At 36.4% G+C, this 22,858-nt stretch overlaps 1 protein-coding gene across 2 annotated transcripts; it reads right to left on the reverse strand.

Annotated features, from left to right (window-relative positions):
* Window positions 1-817: 817 nt before the first annotated feature.
* Window positions 818-17,947, reverse strand: LIPF (lipase F, gastric type). 2 transcript variants are annotated; one of them, XM_076010378.1, is made up of 10 exons: window positions 17,898-17,947; window positions 14,896-15,011; window positions 14,621-14,738; window positions 13,521-13,620; window positions 12,332-12,441; window positions 7,798-7,934; window positions 5,760-5,906; window positions 3,833-3,904; window positions 3,325-3,396; window positions 818-1,196 (listed from the first exon to the last, which is right to left on the reverse strand). In XM_076010378.1, the coding sequence occupies exons 2-10, from the start codon at window positions 14,998-15,000 to the stop codon at window positions 960-962; spliced, it is 1,098 nt and encodes a 365-aa protein (XP_075866493.1). In that variant the 5' UTR covers window positions 15,001-15,011; window positions 17,898-17,947; the 3' UTR covers window positions 818-959. The 2 variants fall into 2 exon arrangements, with proteins under 2 accessions (XP_075866493.1, XP_012620464.2); XM_012765010.2 differs by having other exon boundaries at window positions 13,521-13,719.
* Window positions 17,948-22,858: the final 4,911 nt, after the last annotated feature.

Raw genomic sequence — 22,858 nt, forward strand, 5'->3', positions numbered from 1 at the left:
TTTTGTGAATACTCACTATGTTCAATACACAATATTGGGTACAAGATACTCTTTATCTCATTTGTATGTTATGTATTAAACCCTATGATAACATAATAAGTGGGATCCAAAAAGCTTACTTGCATAAAATATTAGGTCATAATTTTATGAGGTTAATAAAATTTTCAAAGTAAGGCTATGCTTGTGGAAATTTTGACAGTCTGGAAGAGTCTCTTTTTTTTCCTGCGATCAACTGGTGACAGTTGTATATTCTGATTTTATATCAATGGGATTGTTTCTGGATCCTGTGGTTACCAGGATGGCAACAGTGATTTCAAAAATAGTTGGTTCCTGTTTTATGGTTGTGGCCCAAGAAGATGAGGACAGCATAATAGCAGTGATAGGAGAGCACCCCTTTACCTCCTAACTTCCTAAATTGGGCTTGGGGTTGCCTGTTGCTTCCCAAACTACCCTTGCTCTCCTATCCCTGGGAAGTGAAAGTAAGCTGACCTCAATTTGGTTTATATCTCCCAATTGGCCTTTTTGTGGGGTGAAACATGCAAAAGAACAAATGATATCCCCACTGTACGGATGGAGAGATGATAGAGCACCATATACTCAGTATCAAGTGGAGTCGATGTTCAACCCCAACACTGTCTATTGGCAACACTCATGGTTCGTGGCTCATAATCTAAGTTGAGTTTGGAAGAGAAATTGAATGGTAAGATCGGGAGAGACGTTTCACCAGCCCAAGAATGTGTTCTCTGAGGTGTTTCTAGACAAAATCCCAAGGGGAAAATGAAATTTCTTTAAAGTTTAAAAAATTACAAATAGAAAGTTTATTGATGCCAGTTTATTTCTAAAGTCAAAATTACAGAAAGAAGCACTAAGTGTTAAACACTACAGAAAACTACATATGAGAGAAGAGGGTACTTTGGAAAAATAAATGGATAATTCTTTAAATCCAGGTTTAAAAAAATCTACTTTTTGCCTTCTGCCAACATAGAAACAATTTCACTGTAAACTTCTTGAGGGGCATCCATTGCCCAGATAAAATCCAAGTGATTGTAAAAAGATATCTCCTTGTGGTAAATAAGATTTGGGAGTTTGGGAAGCAACATGCCAACATCCTGAGGGTCAGCCAACCAGTCATTACCGCCGCTCCACACCGCAATGGGCACGTTCATGGCTGTCACATTGTAGTAGGGAGGTGTGGGCTGAAAAATACAAGAGAAAGAATCAGAGTTTAGGAGACCACACTTTAAACCCAATACTTATTCTTTAGGTAGACTGTGTAACATTAGCTGACAGTTTTATGAGCAAATTCTAACAATGATTGCTCAGAGAAAGCTCTCTTTATCCACAGAGCAAAGTGGATGCAATATGTATATTTTAAATCCGTGCTTCTCAAGTTCTAATGGGCCTGTGGATCACCTGGGGATCTTGTAAAAATGAAGATTCTGAATAGCTCAAGGTTCTGCACTCACAGATGAAGCCTGTGTGGCTGGTCCCAAACCTTGTTCACTAGCAAGGCTTCAGATACCAACTCTTACACTTAGAATTGTGTAAACACTTAGATCTCAACTCAAACTGAAGGAAGTAGATTTGATTAGATGCTAACTGTAATAGATTGTTTCTACCCAAACAGTTGAAAGTAGGATCACCTCAAAATGTCCTCAGTCATTTATTTTAACTTTGTATTGAATTCCCAGGATGGTTACTGGACAGGTCAGTCAGTTCAGTTAAGGAGCTGTATTTTTCAAATACTTTACCTGATTGTACAAAATATTTCTTCATATTCTGAAAAAAAATATTATCAGCCTATTTCTTAGTTTTAGAAAATTACTATTCACACATACATTTTAAAGAGGTTTATAAAGCAGGAAAGGGAATGAGAGAATTACCTCCAATTTTCTGGCTGACCAGAGAGAATTTTATTAGGATTTTTAGATCATACTTTCAAGAATAGCAATTTAATATGCTAAAATTTCTCCATTCTTATGTTATCCAAAAGCCAACTTGCCATAGCAAAATATTTTATCATACATAATTTCCCCTAATATTTTAATACTTTCTATTATATTCCCTATGTAATGGAGAAAATGGAACAATGTGGGGAATACCCATAATTATAAACCCACTTTCTTTTACTTATATCCTATCGTTGAAAGAGTTTCCTAGATGCTAGCTCTGGCTCTTAAATTTGTGTCACTGCTTGAGTTAGTTGAAGATCAACCTGAACTGTCATTTGCTTGGTTGGGGAAAGGGTGGAATTGGGGACTGGGGTATTCTAGGTCTCACTTGGCCTTCTAGGACAAAGTTCTTTGATTACTAGTATTAGAGTCCAATACAAAGATAGGTTCAAAGCAAGCCTGTGTTTTGGTGTTTGAAAAGGTGATGGTTGGGGAAAAATGTTTTCAACAAAAAGTTTGAAATGGTATTCTGAAAACTTCTTTAAAGACATCAAAAATGCAAAATAAATGGGAGCAGCATCTTCTCAACACGTTAGACGTTGTTATCAAAACGAATAAATTCCTTCTAAGTTTTGCATTATGGAAATAGATGAAAATAGTAGAGTTGCTCAGCTATCACGTGGATGGAAAAATTAAATGTAGGTCAAGCGGAAGAAGAGATGTTACAAAATAATGTAGGGTACTTCTCTTGTTCAAAATCAGTCAAGCGATAACCTGAGAGTTACCCTCAGCTAAGGGCTGGTAAATATTATCTCAGTAAATCCTACCAGCAACTCCCTGAGTCTGAGTACAGATATGAAGCAATTATTACCCAAAGTCATACTGACCGCAGACAAGATAAAATGACAAGTGTGAGGACTGCTCACTATGTCTGCCTATGCCACAAGGCCCCTGCCTACTGAAAAATATTACTAGCCTTGACCTGCAAGACTGTCTTTTTCTTCTACATGGGAATGTAGTCCAGTGAAATCACTCCTTTGGCTGTCAAGAAAGGAGAGGATATTGTTTAGGACGACCAGAAATTCCAGCTCTAGCTCATGAATAGGTAGAATTATTAGTTTACTGTTTCAGTCAATCATGCTTTAGAAAGGAGAGAACGGTGTGCTGGGAACTGGGATACAGGGTGGGTCTATGTAACGCCAATGGCTGGTGATAAGTTCTGGGAAGTTTCTCGGAATGGGGGGGAGGTGCTTTGAGGGCAGCTTGAACAAGCACAGCCACTGGAGCATGAATGCATAGTCACGTGGGACAGTGGGAGACCTGACATCAACATTCCTTTGGAAAATAGATGCATGCTTAACATAATTTCTTCTTTAACCTTTCATATCTTTGTCTTTCAAAATGTGAATGATTTCAACTTTCAGAAACTTACCTGATTATAGTGCATCTTGTTCAGAACTGGGCTCCCCCAGTTAAAAGCTTGGAATTTTCCAGATTTAACTGCCTATTGTAGGGAAATTAAAAACACAAAGAAATAAATATTTGCCTTATCATGTGAAAAATATAATTACAACATTTCCACACAGTTTATTTTCAATTTAAACAATTATTTTAAAAATATTTTTCTCATTCTGATGAAAGATTAGTAATCATCTAGGACAAGGTATTTATGTAAATTTAAATGAAGCTTTGCTTGAAATAATTTTTCTTGCCATGCCAAGTCATAAAAAGTATTCATTGTTTTGCTTCCCAAAGCACCTGTTTTTATAAAATTTTCCTTTGCATGGATTCACAGTTATTTTTATATGATAGTCACATGCCAAATACACCTGGCAGGTATATTTGACAGAATGTTTTGAGAACATGCTTTAGGTAAAGACAAAGGATTCAAGCCCACAAATAAGTTTTAACAGCATCTGAAAAATGCTGAAAAATGATACCTGTGACCAGTGGAGAACGTTTTGAACAGAAGTTCCTGCTGGATTATGTGATATATACACGTCCAAGCGACTCTAGAAATAAAGCACACACTCATACACATGCGTATTTAGACACATATTTGGTTTCTCAAAAACAGCTAAGATCTAAGTTTTCTGACTCAGAGCAAGTGTTTAAGGTCAGCATTTGCTGGAAGGATGTGAGCAATACATTTGTATTTCATTTGAGAGTTTGCAAAGTACAGCTGCATGTGTTAACTCTTTTAATTTGTAGCCATTCAATGAAGAGAGCTTATTATTTGCATTTTATCAAAATGAAAATTGAGGCTCAAAGAAGTTTATAGAAATGTCCAATGTCACTCAGATGGAGCCAGAGGCTTTAGGTAACTGAGTCTAAATTCTCAGTTTTCATTTTTCTCTACCCAGTGCCAGAGTGTAGTAAATTAAATATTCATACACATGCCACTTGCTTTCAGAACTATAATATATATGTGATAGTAATATCATATATAGTCATCACACATATTTTCCAATTATATTATTTTATCAGGACCCTAATCCACCTTGCTCAGACCCCAGAGAGTAAACTGAAATCTCTTTCTCAGATTGCATTAGCTAGTATACACATAGATATATATGTATATCTCTCCCCAGAGATGATCACCAGCATTGAGAAAAAGAACTGAATCTCCTTGATCTCCATGGAGCCAGGAGCCATATATATCTTTTTTACTTCTGTGTTCCCAGTAACTGCAATGCTTTGTACAATTATGCCTTCTTATCCATGAATTCGATTTTCTTAGGTGTTCAAGGGTATGTAACTAAACTGATTATTTTGAGTAAGGATCATTGGCTATGTATAATAGTAGCAAAACATGATATTACTATGCTTTGCAGTGGATGCTTTGCACTATGTTCTATGTGCTTTACATATATGGCTCATTAGATGTTCACAATAACCCATTTTGTGGATGAGAAAACCAAAACAAAGGAGTTCAAGTCAGTTGCAAAGGTAGGATTTGAATTTAGGCTGGCCTGAGTCCATACTCTTAACTGCTTTATGAATCTGCATTCTGTCATATATGTTTTATTTTTTTGAGACAGTGTTTCCGTTTGTTGCCCAGGCTAGAGTGAGTGTCGTGGCGTCAGCCTAGCTCACAGCAACCTCAAAATCCTGAGTTCAAGCAATCCTGCTGCCTCAGCCTTCCGAGTAGCTGGGACTACAGGCATGCGCCAGCATGCCCAGCTAAATTTTTCTATATATATTAGTTGGTTAATTAATTTCTTTCTATTTATAGTAAAGACAGGGGCTCGGTCTTGCTCAGGTTGAGTTTCAAATTTCTGACCTCGAGCAATCCGCCCGCCTTGGCCTCCCAGAGTGCTAGGATTACAGGCGTGAGCCATTGCGCCCAGCCTGTCACATATGTTTTAAAACCCCAATTTAATGTGCATCAAGTAAAAAGGAAGATAAAGAAAGCAAACAAGGTCCTACATAAATAGTCATTCTGAAATATGCTTTATAAAGTGTATGGGAGTGATTATCAGCATTAAAAATATTTATAAGAACATTGATTCAAATAATGCCTAGACTTTTTTCTCACAAAGAAGTCTACCAAAATATACAGTTCAGTTGGTCCCTTATCTCATAGAATTTAAATGTCACACAATTATTTAGGGGGTCACAAATGAGTAGTGAGTTTTTTTTCCCTATGTGCTGTTTATTTACTTTAGGAGCAATGGCAGTGAGGGATGAGAGCTGGGGATGGCAAAATTGAGACCAATGACTTGTGATTTCTTTTGGGTTTATCAGGATATCATGGACATTATTCTGAAACTACTCCTTGTTCTTATAAAGTACCATTTCTAAGTGATGATGAAACAAGTAATCAAAGATGTTGCTCAAAATACAGAAATCTCAATGCATACAAACCGTATTCAAGTTTTTGTGGTCAAATCCACAAATGATAAATAAGGCGTTGCTGCAAAGGAGATTCAGTGTCTGACGGGAGCACACCTCAGTAGCAAGAAATTGATCAAAGAAGTTGTGTGGGTAGAATATTTTGTCACCAAATATGATCTGAAAAATAAAAGCATCATTAGAGAGTTGCAGCAAATAAATTGTAGAAAAGACTCATTAATTTATCTAGTCTACTTATATAGGTGTGATTAGGCCGATGATATATTTTTATTTTTATACATTGTCTTAGAAATTTCCAATGCTTTCTTTCATTTAATTCCCCCAATAAAGTTGTGAAATGGAAAAGGCAGACATCAATACTGGGTATCTATTGTTGCACTGAGAACTACACTTGATGCAAGAAAAATGTCCTCATGTTTTCTATCTGCCTGATCGTGGCAGCCAAGATTGAATAGAGGAATACAGAGAAAAAGAGAAAAGAAAAGGAAAGGAAAGGAAAGGAAAGGAAAGAAAAGAAAGGAAAGGAAAGGAAAGGAAAGGAAAGGAAAGGAAAGGAAAAGAAAAGAAAAGAAAAGAAAAGAAAAGAAAAGAAAAGAAAAGAAAAGAAAAGAAAAGAAAAGAAAAGAAAAGAAAAGAAAAAAGAAAAGAGCTACATTGGCTGCTGAGAGGAACAATAAGACACAAAGAGTTATAATCTAGCTGTGGTGAAAAGAGTTATGGAATAAAATCATAAAACAACATGGCAGACTGTCATGATTAAGTACCAAGATGTGTGCTTTCAGTAATAAATTGTGAAAAGATCAGAAGGAGAAATAATGGCTCTGAGCAATATTTTCAGCAAAGGCTTTTAGGAGGCAATGAGGCTCAGTTTAAGAATTGAAAGGATTTGCCCCATCTCTTTTTGAGGAAGGCATTTTGTTATCTTTATTTTACACATAAGGAAATGAGGTTAACATAAGTCAAGGTCTTGGGATAATTATGTTAATAACTGCATTATACCCAGAATCCTGACCCAAGCCTCTGACTTGAGATCTCGGGCTCTTTTTTTTTTTCTTTTAACCACTCTCTGCATTGCCTATCAGAAAATTGAGTACAAGTAAAAAATAATTTCTGGATTCATGCAGCCAGTAAAAATACACTCAAGTTCATCACAATGTTTCAGATTTTGAATAAAAGTTTTACAAATGTAGTTTGACTGTGGGTAAGGTCTCTTAGGCTTTAAACATGTTATTAATAATACAGAGTGGAAAGAAATGAACAATACAAAAGCATAGAAGGAAATTGCATCATTACATGATATAGCCTGAGACTAAACCATTCTCCTAAAGGAAATTGTGTGTGTTTATGTTGTGTGTGTATGTATGTGTGTTCATTTCAGTGAGTGCGAGAAGTACAGTATTATGCATTGGAAAAAGTAAAGATTATTAATTCCCTACTATGTAAGCCTACTGCATAAAGCACTTAATATTTATGATTTACTGAATTCCATGCTACTGTCTATAAAATCCCCATTTAAAGAGGAAGGAGCTCTTAGGAAAGCCAAGAGTATTTAATGAGGGGTCTTAAAAGTATTTGCCTCATTAAATCATTGATTTCTTTCCCCTTTCTCCTTTTCTCTTCGTTTCTTTCTTTCCTTTCCCTCCTATTTCCAGTTTCCATGGCCCTTGTAAATTAGGCTTCTTATGTACTATTTTGTTTTGTTTTGTTTTGTTTAGATTTCCCCTTCCCTGCTCCAGGAGTGGAATGATGGCCTTGACACCACTGGGTAGAGTGCTTGGTAGGAGAAACGTCCATGGAGGAGCAAAACCACCCCCAGGCATTGCTAACCCCCAGAAACCTAGGCAAGAACAAAGAAATCAATGGGGATCTCAAAGGCTGCGGAGGGGATTTAAACACGGTCATTGCTATTGAAGAAATAATGTAAACATGTACAGTTCCATCTTGGATTCCAATTTTGATTGTCCACAGGTGTTTCTGATCTCTTTCCATCACTTTGAAATACATGGGCAATCGGGGATCTTAGATTCAATTAATTAAGAAAATCACGTACCTTGAAGAGGAATGGAGGAATAAGCTCAAGTTTGTTTAAAAGGGTTTTTGTATACTTTACAGTGGCAACTGGAGCTAACGCGTAAAAGGTTTCGATTTTTTCAGCCAGCGTGGGATTGGTAGAGAAGGCAATAAAACCTGAAATAGAACAAGAAACCAGTGAAGAAGGGGTGTGTATGTGTGTGTTTTGTTCTGTTTTTACAAGTGTAACATTGTCTTGGACTTACTAAGGGTGGCGTCTGAGACAAACTGAGAAACTGGTACTTCTGCTAGTTCAAAGTGATCAGGTTTTAGGATATTTGTTTTATTTTTGTAGATTCTCCATGGGACATAAGGATAGAACTTTTAAAAAGTTATAATAAACTTGTATATGACCTTGGAAAATAGGCCTAATTTAGGATAATCATATGATTACAGAAACTGTTTATGCTATATATAGGTTTTGATGAATTATAATGAGATAAGTAACACTTAATATGAGTAGAGTATTTAAGTGGAAAGGTTAAAGGAAGGAGTTTAAAATATGACCAAACTGTATTTGAATCCTAGATCTGTTATTTATTAGTTTTATGACCTTAGACAAGTCGCTTAAACTCTAAGAGCCTGTTTCCTCATCTCAAATAGTGCTTCATTAGGTTGTTTAGGAATTAAAGGAGATGAATCTTATAAAGAATTTACTATGATACTTGACACATAGTAAATGCTTGATAAATGAGGACTCAAGAGAATTCAAACATCTATGCCCAGTAAATATAGTTATCTCTTATCTGTAATTACTTAGTTTTATGAACAGTAGCATATTAGTACCCTGGAATGTGATCAAGTATTTAAGTTAAACTCTTCTACAGGGTAATTACATAGGACAAACCCTCCCAATATTAATATTGACATATTGATGAGATTTAAGGAAGGCCTGAAAAAAACCTTTCAGACCTAGACATCTACATTATATACAGCCTGATTCTATTGGAGGAGAGAGAATTTTTCCAAGATCACTATATTTATTAAAGTGTTCTTTATATAGTTGCCTTAACTCTGTAGATTACAGTCAGCAGGTAACCCAGAGTAATCAGGACTCACACACAAGTAGCCTGAGTGAGGGTCATAAGTCCATGCATTGTCAGGAGACGTGACTTCTCAGGTGCTTCTCAGAATTAACTTAGTCCTATTTCAAACACAGTTTTAACAAGAGTACTTATCTAACTTCCCATCATACAGAAGATTGGAAGATGTAAATTTGAAAGCAGAAACGACTTCCCCATATTTATGAGCAATGAAAAAATGTCCACTAGTAAGAAAGAATGGAAATGTTCAAAATTCAAATAACTCAAAAGAGTAATGTAGTAGCTGGAGTTATTAAAATATTAGATTTCAAGACAAGTAGTCTACTCACCTCAATAAATCCTAAGGAAACTGTTGTATTGCATCTCAATGCAATAATTTTATAACCTTAGGTCATCAAGAAATATTAAACTATGTTAAATATGTGCCATTTAAAAAGTCAGGAGAGTATGTCATAGGTTGATACATATTTTCATCTAAAAATGGCTGAATGTTTGTATAGTTTTAGAAACTAAAGGAGTAAATTCTGGTAGTCTAGAAAACTCCCCACTTTTTAATGAAGGCTTGTGAGTCAATGTCGACCATGTGTCAGTCATGCTGTGCTGCCCAGATTCCCCTTCAAGTCTGAGGCATTTATTCAAGCCCAGCTGCAAGGAAAGTTGTGGCTGACAGCCCTCAGCTGTGAGCCCTCTCGATCTTGCCTCTGCCAAAGAGAAATGCTTCACCTGAGGTTATGTTCCCTTCCCGAGGCAGCCTGCGTTCAATGCCTGGTCAACAAGTGGGCAAAGAGACCCGTCTCCACACCACTCTAGGGACGGCTCTGAAGACCCATATCATAGAATCAGCTGAGGCCTTTTGGGAACTGCTTCAAAGGCCAGCTTCTCCCTCCACCATTCCTGCTTTTTGCCCTTTCCCCTAAAAGTGTTTCTCTAGAAAACATCCTGAGTGCTACTCCTCACCTTGAGAACCTGACTCATAACACGATGACAAGGTCATTAGGAAGTTGTTTTTCGCAATCTAAAATTCTATAGTTGAGCTCTATGCTTTAGGATAAACAAGCAGTTCTCAGAAGAGAGTTTCATAAGCTCCCATCACCAATTTCAAACACTTTCCTGCATATGTGTTCATATATGAGCGTTCTGATTGCTTGCAACCGTGGTCCGAAGCAAGCTTGTCAGCTGAGAGTGAGGATCAGCATAAAAACATGTGATGGTTTCTCTTAAATGACCACCTATGTTTCCTCCACTTCCACCCCATCCTTCCATTTTGCAACTGTCTCCCCAACCTTTTTGGCACCAGGGACTGGTTTCATGGAAGACAATTTTTCCATGGACCTGGAGGAGGAGAGGATGGTTTCAGGATGATTCAAGCGCATTACATTTATTGTGCAGTTAAACCTCTCTGCTAGTGATAATCTGTATTTGCAGCTGCTCCCCAGCACTAGCATCACCACCTCAGCTCCAGCTCAGATCATCAGGCATTAAATTCTCATAAGGAGCATGCAACCTAGATCCCTCGCATTTGCAGTTTACAGTGGGGTTCACACTTCTATGAGAGTCTAATGCAGCCACTAATCTGGCAGGAGGCGGAGCTCAGGCTGCGATGTGAGCAATGCGGGGGCAGCTGTAAATACAGATGAAGTTTCACTTACTTGCCTGCCATTCACCTCCTGCTGTGTGGTCAGGCTCCTAACAGGCCACAGACCAATACTGGTCTGCCGCCCAGGGGTTGGGGACCATAGCTTTAGAGCATATCTCATGTTCTCTTGAATTCACTTTATTATGCTTTTACCCCAACCACTCTCCCAAAGTTGCTGTTCTAAAAGTCCCCTATAACTTCCAGGTGGCTAAATCCAACAGTCAGTTTTCTGACTTTATTATCAATAAGCCTTTTCCACAGTTGCCCAGATTCTCTTTCTTAAAACACTTTCTCCCCTTGACTTCCAGAACACCAGACACCCCTGGCTTACATTATTCCTCGGTCACCATTAATTCCCAATTTCTTTTCTTGATTCCTCCTCATCTTCCAAATAAAGGAGTGGCCCAGGGCTTAGTCCTCGGACCCCCTCCTCTTCTCTTTCCTATCTGTACTCACTCCTTTGGTCATTACATCCTGTCTCATGTACCTACGACTCCTGTTGTGTATTTTCAGCCCAGTTCTCTCCCTTGAACTCCAGATCTGACTGCCTGACACTTTCACTTGAATCTTCAATAGGCACCTCACACTTAGTGGTCCCAGACTAATCTTCTGCTCTCCTAACCACGTCAGCTCTTCTCCCAGTCTTCCCCAGCTTGGTTAGTGACATCTCCATCATCCCGTGTGCCCAGGGAGCAAAGCCTGGCATCATCCTTGACTCCTATTTATCTCTTATATCTTGTATCCAGTATGTCTGCAAATCCTGTTGGCTCCACCTCCAAAAGATATCTGAAAACTGTATCTAGAACCTGCCTGTGTATTAATATCATTATCTCCACAGCTCACTCACCCCTCCCTCAGGTCAGGTCACCGCCATTCCCTACATAGATTACTGGAAGAGTCGAATCCTCTAGCTGGCTCACTGCTCCTTCCCTTTTCCCCTCAGCAACTGGGGGTGGGGGGTCCTCTTACTCCTCTATTTAAAATTCTTCTGTGGTTTCCTTTTTCACTCAGTGAGAGACAAAATCCCTACAGCAGCCCAAGAGCCCTGAACAGTCTGCCTTGCCCAACCCCTGTGATCGCATCTCTCTCTCTGTCTCTTCTCTCTCTCAATCTGCTCCATCCACACAAGTCACAGCCTCACTGCTGTTCCTTGAACAAACTAGCTGTGCTCCAGCTTAGATTTTTCACACTTGCTGTTCTTCCTTCCTGGAACATCACTCTTCCAGGCATGTATGTGACTTGCCCACCACCTCCTCTGTGGTTTTGCCCAGAAAGTGTTTGTGTTTCCTATATGAAATTTTTGGGAAGCCCTCTGGTGCTCCCTAATATTATTCCCTGAATTATGTCCTCTCCATAGTAGTACCATTATCTAATATACTTTATATTTTACTTTTTAATCTTTGTTATTTTTCTCTGCCTCGTCCCACTGGAGTATAAGTGGTACAAAAGCAGAGATTTTAATCTATTTTATTTATTGCTGCATTCTTTGGGCACGTCATTGGTGGTACCCCATAAATATGGTCAAATAAATAGAATAAACGCAGTCCAGAGGCTGTATGATGCAATGTTTCGTAGCATGGGCTTTGGAATCAGATTGCCTGACCTGGTCTTTGAGCCAATCCATTGGTAATAATCTTTGTTACTTTGCACAAATTATTTATCCCTTTGCTTTGTTTCCCCACCTAAGAGGCATGATAATTGTCCCTCTGTCATTGGGTTGTTGTAGGCATTGAATGAATGGAAATCAATTAGTGTGTTTGCCAGCATGCCTTCCATAACCACTTGGAAGGAGCCTATGAGAACTAACCAACCTGGTACTGACTGCCTCTACCTACCAATGGTGGTGCCCTGAGAATGGCCAACATAGTGTAGCTTCTTCTGTCCAGTTTTTTTTACGATGAAGTCTATTGTGGCTGGAAGGTCATATTTAGCCATTTCATCAAAGCTGCAAGAAAAAAAGATAAGATAAAACCGAACACATTTTCTTGGTATAGTTTCTAAAATTCATGCATTTATAGCCAACGCTCCCTTTGGGAAATAAAAAACTAAATTCTTTAAACATTTCTGCTTATAGACCATTAGTGGGTGTCAGGTGCCCTTTGGGATGGCTTCTTAAAAATAACTGATATCAATTCTGAAGTCCAGTATCGCAGCTGTGATTTAATGTATGAGTATCCGTAGATGGAAATTATTTCTATCTCTAAAATGGAATGTCAGATTTAATAATCATCTATATGCTGTGTTCCAGGGCCATTTAGCATGAATTCAATCCTCCTCTATTTTACACTTCACAAATCAACCAGAATGATATTTGACAATGACAACTAAAGTACGCCATTCCCCTGTTTCAAACTTTTTAGTGGTTTCTCATTGCACTTAGAATGAGCTCCAAGGCCTTCACCATCATCCACACAGGACTGTCCAATTTGGCTGTTGTCAGCACCTCAGTCTGCTCTCATGTCACTCTCCGTTTTCCTCAGGTCTTCAGCTCCTAGAACTCCAGGAATACTTTTGTGTCCCAGCATCGTTGGCCAGATTCTCTCCTGTTCTCCACCTCCATTGGGAATTTCCAGCAATAAGGCTCAAGGAGAGCAGTGATGGGAAGCCTTTGATAATCTCTCCATGGTGTGTGAATTTCATTCTCCCCACCCCTCTTATTTACGATGACTCAGGCTGCTGTCTCCCAGTCCCAACTGGGTTTTAACATCCCTCTTGAATCCATATGGACATTTCTTTTTAAATTTGCCAGGGGCCATGAGTTTCCTTGCTTCCGCCATATTGTTCATTTCACTTGGAAAAGCATATTCAGGGATCCCTAATAGCGGTACTGAGATCACAGAAAGTTTGAAGAAAAGCTTCTCAGAAATGAGGCATATGGAAGAATTTGAGAAAGGATTAGAATAACAATGAATTCCTTCTCCTCCTACTTGGAGTATAATTTGTTAAAATGGGACTGGGTTGCAAGGGGAGAATGCCCATGCTTTTAAAGCCTAATGTTCAGTTGTAATTGTCCCTTTGCTTTACCTGAAAGCCCAGAATTCAACTGAGTCTGGTGAATAGTACAGATTTCTCCTGGCCCAGGTATTTCCTCTGCTATTTCCCAGCCACACGTCATAACCAGCGTCTGCCAGAATGAAGCCCAAGCTGTTGTTGGGCAGGTTTGAAATCCAGTTTGTAGCCGATGTGAGCAAACCATGCTGCAGAAACACAACGGGTCTTTGGCCTAAAGAAGAAAATTGTTTAAGAACTTCATAAACTTATTCCTTATTCTAAGGAAATATGAAGATAGAAAGTCTTGCATATGACTAGAAATATTAATAAATATATTTACTTGAGTTGAATATTTTTGAATATCTTAATTGTGGTGATGATTTCTCAGTTGATTGGTTTCTCATGTGCCAACAACTTATCAAATTGTACACTTTAAATAGAGCAGTTTATTGTCTGTCAATTATACCTCAATAAAGCTTGCAAAAATTATATTCTAAGGAAATTCAATACAATGTGAATTTAAGTGGACTTTGAGTGGTAAAGTCTGGGGAGTCTTTTTTATTTTTATTCTTTTTGTACTTCACAAGTTTTCAACAATGAGAAAAAGATAAAATTTAATAGTACTAGTGAAAAATGGCCTTTATCTGTTTAGGAAATTGGCCTCCAATTGTCTTTCCATCCTCCCGTCTGCAACACACACCCTGGCTAACTCTTCCCAATCTTTTAAGTCTCAGCTCGGCTATTATTTCTAAGAGTAAGCTTTCCTCATCTTCCCCTGTATGGGTCAGGTGCTTTCACTAGGATCTCCAGTTTAATATTCTGTGCACAGCTGTAGCTGTGAAATTATCACATATTATTATAATGACCTGTTTATTTATCTACCTTATTGGCTTGATGGTGATCTCCTTGAAGATACATCTCCTGAAAATATAGCTTAATCATTGTGGCATTTCCAGAATGAACAAGACTTATTAAGACTTTAGGAAGAAATAAAAGGAGGGAAAAGGGAGGGAAAAAAAGAATAAAAAGATGAAGGAAGGAATGGAGGGAGAAAAGGAGAGAGCAAAGAGGGAGGAATAAAGAGGGAAAAGGAAAGAGAGGAAAAGGAAGGAAGAGAAAAAGGTTATATATACCTTTATTCCCTGAATTTTTCTTCCCATAAGGAATTCTGTAGATCCCAAGGATATAGCCATCTTCAGTCACAACATTGTATTCTTCATTTGGATATCCCCAATAAGAAATCATCTGACTCTGATGAGGAAAACACAAGAGTTTAAGTTTAGTTGACTTTTTAAATGCATGTAATAAATATTGTTGGTCACATAAAAGCTTAAACTCATATGATTCTAAAGCACAAAAATCTATCTTAATTTTATAGTTCACCCCCCCCCCCACCCCAGTCACTTACAATATTCATATTCACTTCAGGGCTTTCAGGGTTTAATTTTCCAAATAAACCATGTGTAGTTCCAAGTGCAGATATCAAACTTGCCACTGTTAAAAGCAACCACATTTTGGGCCCTCCTGAAACGAAAGAATAACCCATGCCATGGTTAACCCATTATACCTTCAGAATACTCATATTTTGTGCCAATTTTACCTTCATAAAAAGTAGAAAAATGCTTGGATTTGATTATATTCTTTCTGTTGGGCAATAAACTGGGACACGTGGATGTCAATGTGGGCATCATAATGCTTAACATGTTTACACTGTTTGATTCCTTTTGTTTACAAACATTTCCCACTTGGTTTTCAAGTCATATTGAATGAATATTAATTGGCAAAAAATGGCTTCTAGCATAACAATATATTGTTATAATGCTTCATGTTTAAGACTTTTGCCAACTTATTCTGAGAGCTCAAAGTGGGGAGGTGGTTGTCTGGGGCATTTGACTCTTAGATTCAATCTCAATATAACATGCATTAAAATCTATCATATAATAATATTCAAAAATATTGTTTGTAACAGCCAGGATTCAAAAGCAACCATTACCTTCCCAAAATGCTACCAAGAGTAGAGTAATGTGTGAATTAATTTTAGGAAAGTGATTACTCTTTTAATTTTTTGGTGAGGTATTATCTCATTGAAGTTACTTAGGTAAACCTTGAAAATTAAAAATCTGCAATGTATTGGACTGTCCAATATCTTTTTTTGCAAGTGTTTAGCAACAAAAGGAAAATCAGTATCATGATTTGAAAAGGATCCAAGGGATTTTCTAATTCAACCCTCTTATATATTTTTATAGGCAAGAAATAGCAACCCCCTTCTTAGATAATAATAATTTCAAGTAGATTGAATTAGTGCTACAGTTTAAATGATCAATCATTTATGTACTTGATCTATCAAAATTGTTAGGCTTTGTGTAGTTGTAAAGCAACACATGACAATAGCAACAGAGTTCAATGAAAAATGTGCTTATTATAAAATAAATGAATTGTTTTAGATTGAAAATAGCCTAACTGATGCACCTACTAGATCTAACCCTCATACAAACCAAGTAGGTTCTGGCTTAAACTAGTTTGCTCATCTTAAAATGTATCAACATTGCTCGTCAACATGTAGTTCTTGGGACAACAGGTGAGCATTTTCTCTTGGACAATAAATAGGAATTTTACATTCATTCAAATTTATTAGAACTGAATTATCTTCCTTTCAATTTTTACAGTTTGATTGAAATTTCAACTTATAAACTTTCTTTTTCCCTAGGACTATTTCTATAGTACTCTACCTTCCTGATTTTAGGATGGTAATTATCACTTATTCCTCAGTACCAACAATATTTGGCATTAGACTCACAGCACCTAAACTTCCTGAGGATGTAATCACCAACTATAAAGTTGAGAATCTTCAGATATTAAGCTGGTTAAAAGCCTGAAGGGAAAAGTGATATTGTTCTCTAATATTTGAAGGGATGACCTGTAGAGGACAGTTTTAGATCAATTTATATTTGGTGTATCAGAAATAAATCATTCAGTAAATACTTATTGAGAAACTCCTACTTGTTAGGAGCAATATTTGAAGGTCACATGGAGAAAGGTTTGAATTGCATACAGTGAGGAATTTGTAATATTCGAATCATTGGATTCCAGTGGAATTCTTTGAAAAGTAGTGACTTCTCAGTAGATAATATTTCAACAAATGCTGCATAACCATTTATCATAATTCATACAGAGCACATAGCATAGTTTTTGACTTACAGTAAAGCCAGACTAGAACTCTCAAGATCAAAATCTGATGCTCTGGTCTAATAGCTTGGCACTTGTTTAGTATAGAATTATATTTAATGGTGTCTCTTAAAAATGGGTTTTTAACTAAACCTTATCTTTACAATGATATTTTAGGAAAAGACAAACTAGTATATAAAGATTAACCAGAAGTGTTTCAACATTCAAACCATAAGGCTTTGACCAAACATTTCAGGAACCCATGATTTTATACCCTCTATTGCTCCATTAAGTCACTTGTCTTTTAAAGTGAGGACACTTAACCTACAGCTCACTATGTGCTGGACAGTGTGCTTAACATGTTATGTGTGCAAGTTATCTTTGCTAAAACGGTTTCCTCTTCTACAAAATAGGGCCAGTAATAGTGCATTTTCAATGTTGTTATGAGAATTCATTATGATAACAAAAGTTAAGTTATTAACATGTCAAGCATCTAGTAAACACTAGATAAATATGGTTATTATTACTATCATCTCATTTAATTCTCATAACAACCTTATGAAGGAAGTAGCATTATATTACCCATTTTACAGATAAGCAAGGCAAGGCTGAGAGGAGTTGCCTAACAAGTATGTAGAATGCAGCTGAGCCCACCCTATATTTGAAACTAGATAATCTGCTTCCAAAGATTATGTTCTTCTCCACTATGTTTCTTTAGCATGACCCTAGGCCAGCTTCTATAGAGAACTAGTTGGGACATCCCTAGAGTGATTTATATAATTTGGCTTAAAATTATGTTTTGAGATGTTTATCATTTAAAGAAATGTATTAATAGCCAATAGTACTAATACAATGGTATTAATAATGATTAATTCAACATCAGAGGATTTGGATGATATTAAATTATTCAGCATAGTATATCAATACAGCCAATTCATATGATGCTAGAGGACTGGCCTATTGCTTCTCAAAAGGGAGAATCAGAGAGACTAGACTTTCACATTAGACACTCATTACAGTAATAAACAAATCTGTCATACAATAATTAAGAATTTCATGTATATACAAAAGAAGAAAAAAATAAATCAAATCATAGAGGGCCAAACCATAATTCAAATAGGCACATTTATATAGGTGAATATACAACAAATATCTAAGCCTATAAAAAATACAACAGTTGGGTTAAAGAAAAAAGTGAATCTAATAATTTAAGTAACAATTTTGTTTAGCAGAAGTTGTACTCACAGTTTCCTCAGAAATATTTGAGATTATGCTTCTCTGGATGTTTAGTATTTTGGTTAATGTTGCATTTACTTCTTATATACAAAACCTTCAACAATGGCCAGAATGTTTATCTTCTTATTAAATTACCAAAAAGATTTAATATCTAGACATAATCTAACGTTGAAAGGACAAAACTAAAAATCAAATATTGCATTGACTTTCACATAGTATTAAGTTTCACCTTTAACTTTTAACAAACACAAATATTGGCTAAAGGAGTTCTGGTGATTAAAATGATTTTGGAAATGTTAAAAAGTATTCTTAATAGCTCAAACATAAAAAAAACTGTTCAGCCAAAAGTATAATGATAATATAGTTTGGCTGAGATAAAAAGGCCTAAGATGACAGAAGTCTGCCTCTTAGTCTTTAAAAATGTGGCATCTAAAGCTATTCTGACTAGATGATTAGATAAGTGAATTTGTTCAGCAAAGATTAGTGTTTTATTATGATCTCTGACCAGGGTTTATAGTACTACAGATAGTGGTCTAGCTAATACACAAAACCTGGTCTCTAATATTTAGTAACTTATGGGTGGTGTTCTTTTTTTAATGTTCAATCTATTTGTTAGAGTTTGAACAATGTGAATGTGTATATAAATGAATTGTGAAATTAAACAAATTACACTTAAAAATATAGTGGATCCTTTACAACTACCATGAGCATCTGGAGCTCATGGTGTAAGAAAAGGAGAATTATATTTTGACTTGTTAAAATTGTTTACAATTTATTTATTTATTTTTTATTTCATCATATTATGGGGATACAAATGTTGTTAAGGTTACATATGTTGCCTTTGCCTCCCCTTACAATTTATTTTTAAAATCATTTTTTGTTTATTATTACTTATATACCTAGCAGAAATAGTGAAGACATAATTATTGTTGAAAAGAACAAAATGACACTTTTTCACCAATCTCCAGAGAACAACTAATTGGACTTGTGTTGTTTGAATAAATTAGGAAAAAGACAGGATATATCAAATATTATGTATTTACATATTTTTATATACTAATGTCCCACCTTCACTCAACTCTAGTTGATTGTTATTGACAACAGCAAATTTTAAAAGGAAAAAATGCTGATGGATCCTCACAAGGATCGACATCGAGAGGAAGAGCTTTGCTATCCTAATACAATTCAAATTAATTTAACTAGCAGGTGGGAGGCATTAACCAGATTAACCATGTTTCTTCATGTCATTGTTTGCATAGATTTAAGCAAGAGAAGGCAGGATGTGTTCCTTTAGCCTTTTACTATAATTGAAGAGGATATGGGATCAGAGTCTTTAGAAAAATTAAAATCCCCATAGTGTTTGAAAGGGATATATGATCCTTACTAAGGAATAATATAGTCAAACAGCCAGATATGCTTCTGCTTCTTTATAAACCTTGCATTCTGATTTGCTAGGGGTAATTTGGGTGTTCACATAAAGTACTAAGGGGAATTTCTTTCCACTTTGCAACACATGCTAAGGTCCATGAGAGAATGTGAACCTTTGGATAGCTGCATGCAGAAGAATGAAACTGGATTCCTATCTCTCATCATGTACAAAAATTAGCTCAAGATGATTTAAAGACTTAAATGTAAGACCTAAAATAATAAAAATTCTAGAAGAAAATTTAGGAAAAACTCTTTTAGGCATCAGCCTAGGCAAATAATTTATGACGACCCCAAAGCAAATGCAACAAAAACAAAACTAAGTAATTGGGACCTAATTAAACTAAAAAGCTTCTGCACAGTAAAAGAAATAATCAAAACACTACATAAAAAACATACAAAATGGGAAAAAAATTCACAAACTATACATCCAACACAGGGCTAATATTCAGAATCTATAAGGAACTCAACTCAGCAAGAAAAAAACAAATAACCCCATTAAAAAGTGGGCCAAAGACATTTTCAAAAGAATAGATATAAATGGCTAACAAATATATGAAAAAAATGTTCAACATCACTAATCATCAGAGAAATGCAAATTAAAACCACATTGAAATACCACCTTACCCCTGTCAGCATGCTCATTATTAAAAAGTCAAAGAAAAATAGATGTTGACATAGATGCAGTGAAAAAGGAATGCTTATACAATATTGGTAGGAATGCTAATTAGTACAACCTCCTTGGACAATAGTATGGAGATTTCTAAAAGAACTAAAAGTAGATCTACCATTCAATCTAGCAAGCCCACTGCTGGGTATCTACCCAAAGGAAGAGAAGTCATTATATCTGAAAGACACCTGCAATTATATGTTTAGAGCAGCATGATTCACAATTACAAAGATATTGAATCAACCTGAGTGCCCATCAACTGGGGAATGGATAAATAGATATTGATCTGTAGTTTTCTTTTTTTGTTACATCCTTTCCTGGTTTTAGTATCAAAGTGATGTTAGCTTCATAAAATGTGTTCAGGAGGATTCCTTCCATCTTGATGTTGTGGAATTATTTCTGCAGGATAGGCACCAGTTCTTTGTAGATCCAGTAAAATTCAAGTGCTAAACCATCTTGTCTGGGGATTTTCTTTTTAGGAAGGTTTTTTTATTGCTGCTTCAATTTCAGTACTTGATATTGGTCTGTTCAGGAATTCTATTTCTTCCTGATTGAGTCTAAGGAGGCTTTGTGTTTCTAAGAATTTGTCCATTTCCTCCATATTTTGTATATTTCCTATGGAACCAGAGAAGATCCCATATAGCAAAAGCAATCTTAAGCAAAAAGAACAAATTGGGAGGCATCAATTTACCAGACTTGAAGCTATACTACAAGGCTGTAGTAACTAAAACAGCTAAGTATTGGCACAAGAACAAAGACATAGACCAATGGAACAGGACTGAGAACCCAGATATAAAACCATCCTCATATTGTCATCTAATCTTTGACAAAGCAGACAAAAGCATACACTGGGGAAAAGAATCCTTATTCAATAAATGGTGCTGGGAAAATCAGATAACTACATGTAGAAGACTGAAACAGAATCTGCACCTTTCACTTCTCGCCAAAATCAACTCGCCCAAATCATGATAGATAACAGACTTAAACCTAAGACATGCAACTATAAGAATTCCAGTAGAGTGGCTGGGTGTGGTGGCTCACCCCTGTAAGCCTAGAACTCTAGGCTGATGTGGGTGGATTGCTCAAGGTCAAGAGTTCGAAACCAGCATAAGCAAGAGTGATACCTCATCTCTACTAAAAATTGAAAGAAATTAATTGGCCAACTGAAAATATATAGAAAAATTAGCCAGGCATGAAGAGACATGCCTGTAGTCCCAGCTACTTGGGAGGCTGAGGCAGAAGGATTGCTTGGGCCCAGGAGTTTGAGGTTGCTGTGAGCTAGGCTGATGCCATGACACTCTAGCCTGGGCAACAAAGTGAGACTCTGTCTCAAAAAAAAATTCTAGAAGAAAATATTGTAAAAGCTCTTATAGATATTGGCCTAGTCAAAGAATTTATGTAGACAACCCAAAGGCAATCACAGCAACAACAAAAATAAATAAATGAGACCTGATCAAATTAAAAAGCTTCTTCACAGCCAAGGAAACTATCACAAGAGCAAACAGACAACCTACAGAATGGGAGAAAATATTTGCATGTTACAAATCCGATAAAGGGCTGATAACTAGAATCTATATAGAACTCAGAAAAATCAGCAAGACAAAATCAAACAACCCTATCAAAAAGTGGGTGAAGGACATGAACAGAAACTTTCCAAAAGACTAATAGCCAACAAACATGTGAAGAAGTACTCAACATCTCTAATCATCAGGAAAATGCAAATCAAAACCACAATGAGCTATCCCTTATCTCCAGTGAGAATGGCTTTTATGAAAAAGTCCCAAAACAATAAATGTTGATGTGGATGCAGGGAGATAGGAACACTTATACACTGCTGGTGGAACTGCAAACTAGTACAACCTCTGTGGAAAGTAATATAGAGATACCTCAAAGAGATACAAGTAGAACTACCATTTGATCCAGCAATCCCACTACTGGGCATCTACCTAAAAGAACAAAAGACATTCTATAAAAAAGACACCTGCACTAGAATGTTTATAGCAGCACAATTCACAATTGCAAAGATGTGGAAACAACCAAAGTGGCCATCAATACATGAGTGGATTAATAAAATGTGGCATATGTATAACACAGACTTCTACTCAGCCACAAAAAAGCAGTGGTGATCTAGCACCTCTTGTATTATCCTGGATAGAGTTGGAGCCCATTTTTCTAAGTGAAGTATCACAAGAATGGAAAAACAAGCACCACATGTACTCACCATCAAATTGGTATTAACTGATCAACATCGAATTCCATTTCTAATTCCCTTATCTTATTCTAAGCTTTTACTCCACCTCCCCTAGGATGTTTGCTATCAATCTTAACTGGCATTCTAGCTAGTCTTCCATTATTCAATGTATCACCAAATTGTTGCTCTGTTTAATTCTGAGGTGTAAGTCAATTATATTACTTTTGGCTTGAAAACTTGCAATGGCCCTGACTGTCCCATAAATAGAGTCCAAATAGCAAAGAATGTATTTCATTCAGTAAATAGGCATTTTTAGACAACCCCTTCTCTTCCAGGGAATGGAGTGTTCCTAAAATTCCCAACCCAATTGATTTTTCTTTTTCCTATGACCTCCTATTGCGCTTCGATGACTATACAATTCATTTTGGCCCTTAAACTTTACTGTTTTGTATTGCTTTTTAATGACTTCAGAGCATGCCCTATTAGTTAAAAAAACGAACTACATTAAAACATATTTGTATCATTATATTGCACAATACAGGACTTTTCACTCAACAGGTACTTAGTATTTTAGATATTAAATTAGCTTATTCCCCACATCATTTCACAAATACATGGGACAACTCTTGTTTCTTAGCAAATAAATTTATTTGATTATCTTCATTAAATTTTAATTTTTTTTAT

This window comes from Microcebus murinus, chromosome 14 (genome assembly GCF_040939455.1).
Source record: "Microcebus murinus isolate Inina chromosome 14, M.murinus_Inina_mat1.0, whole genome shotgun sequence".
Lineage (NCBI taxonomy): Eukaryota > Metazoa > Chordata > Mammalia > Primates > Cheirogaleidae > Microcebus > Microcebus murinus.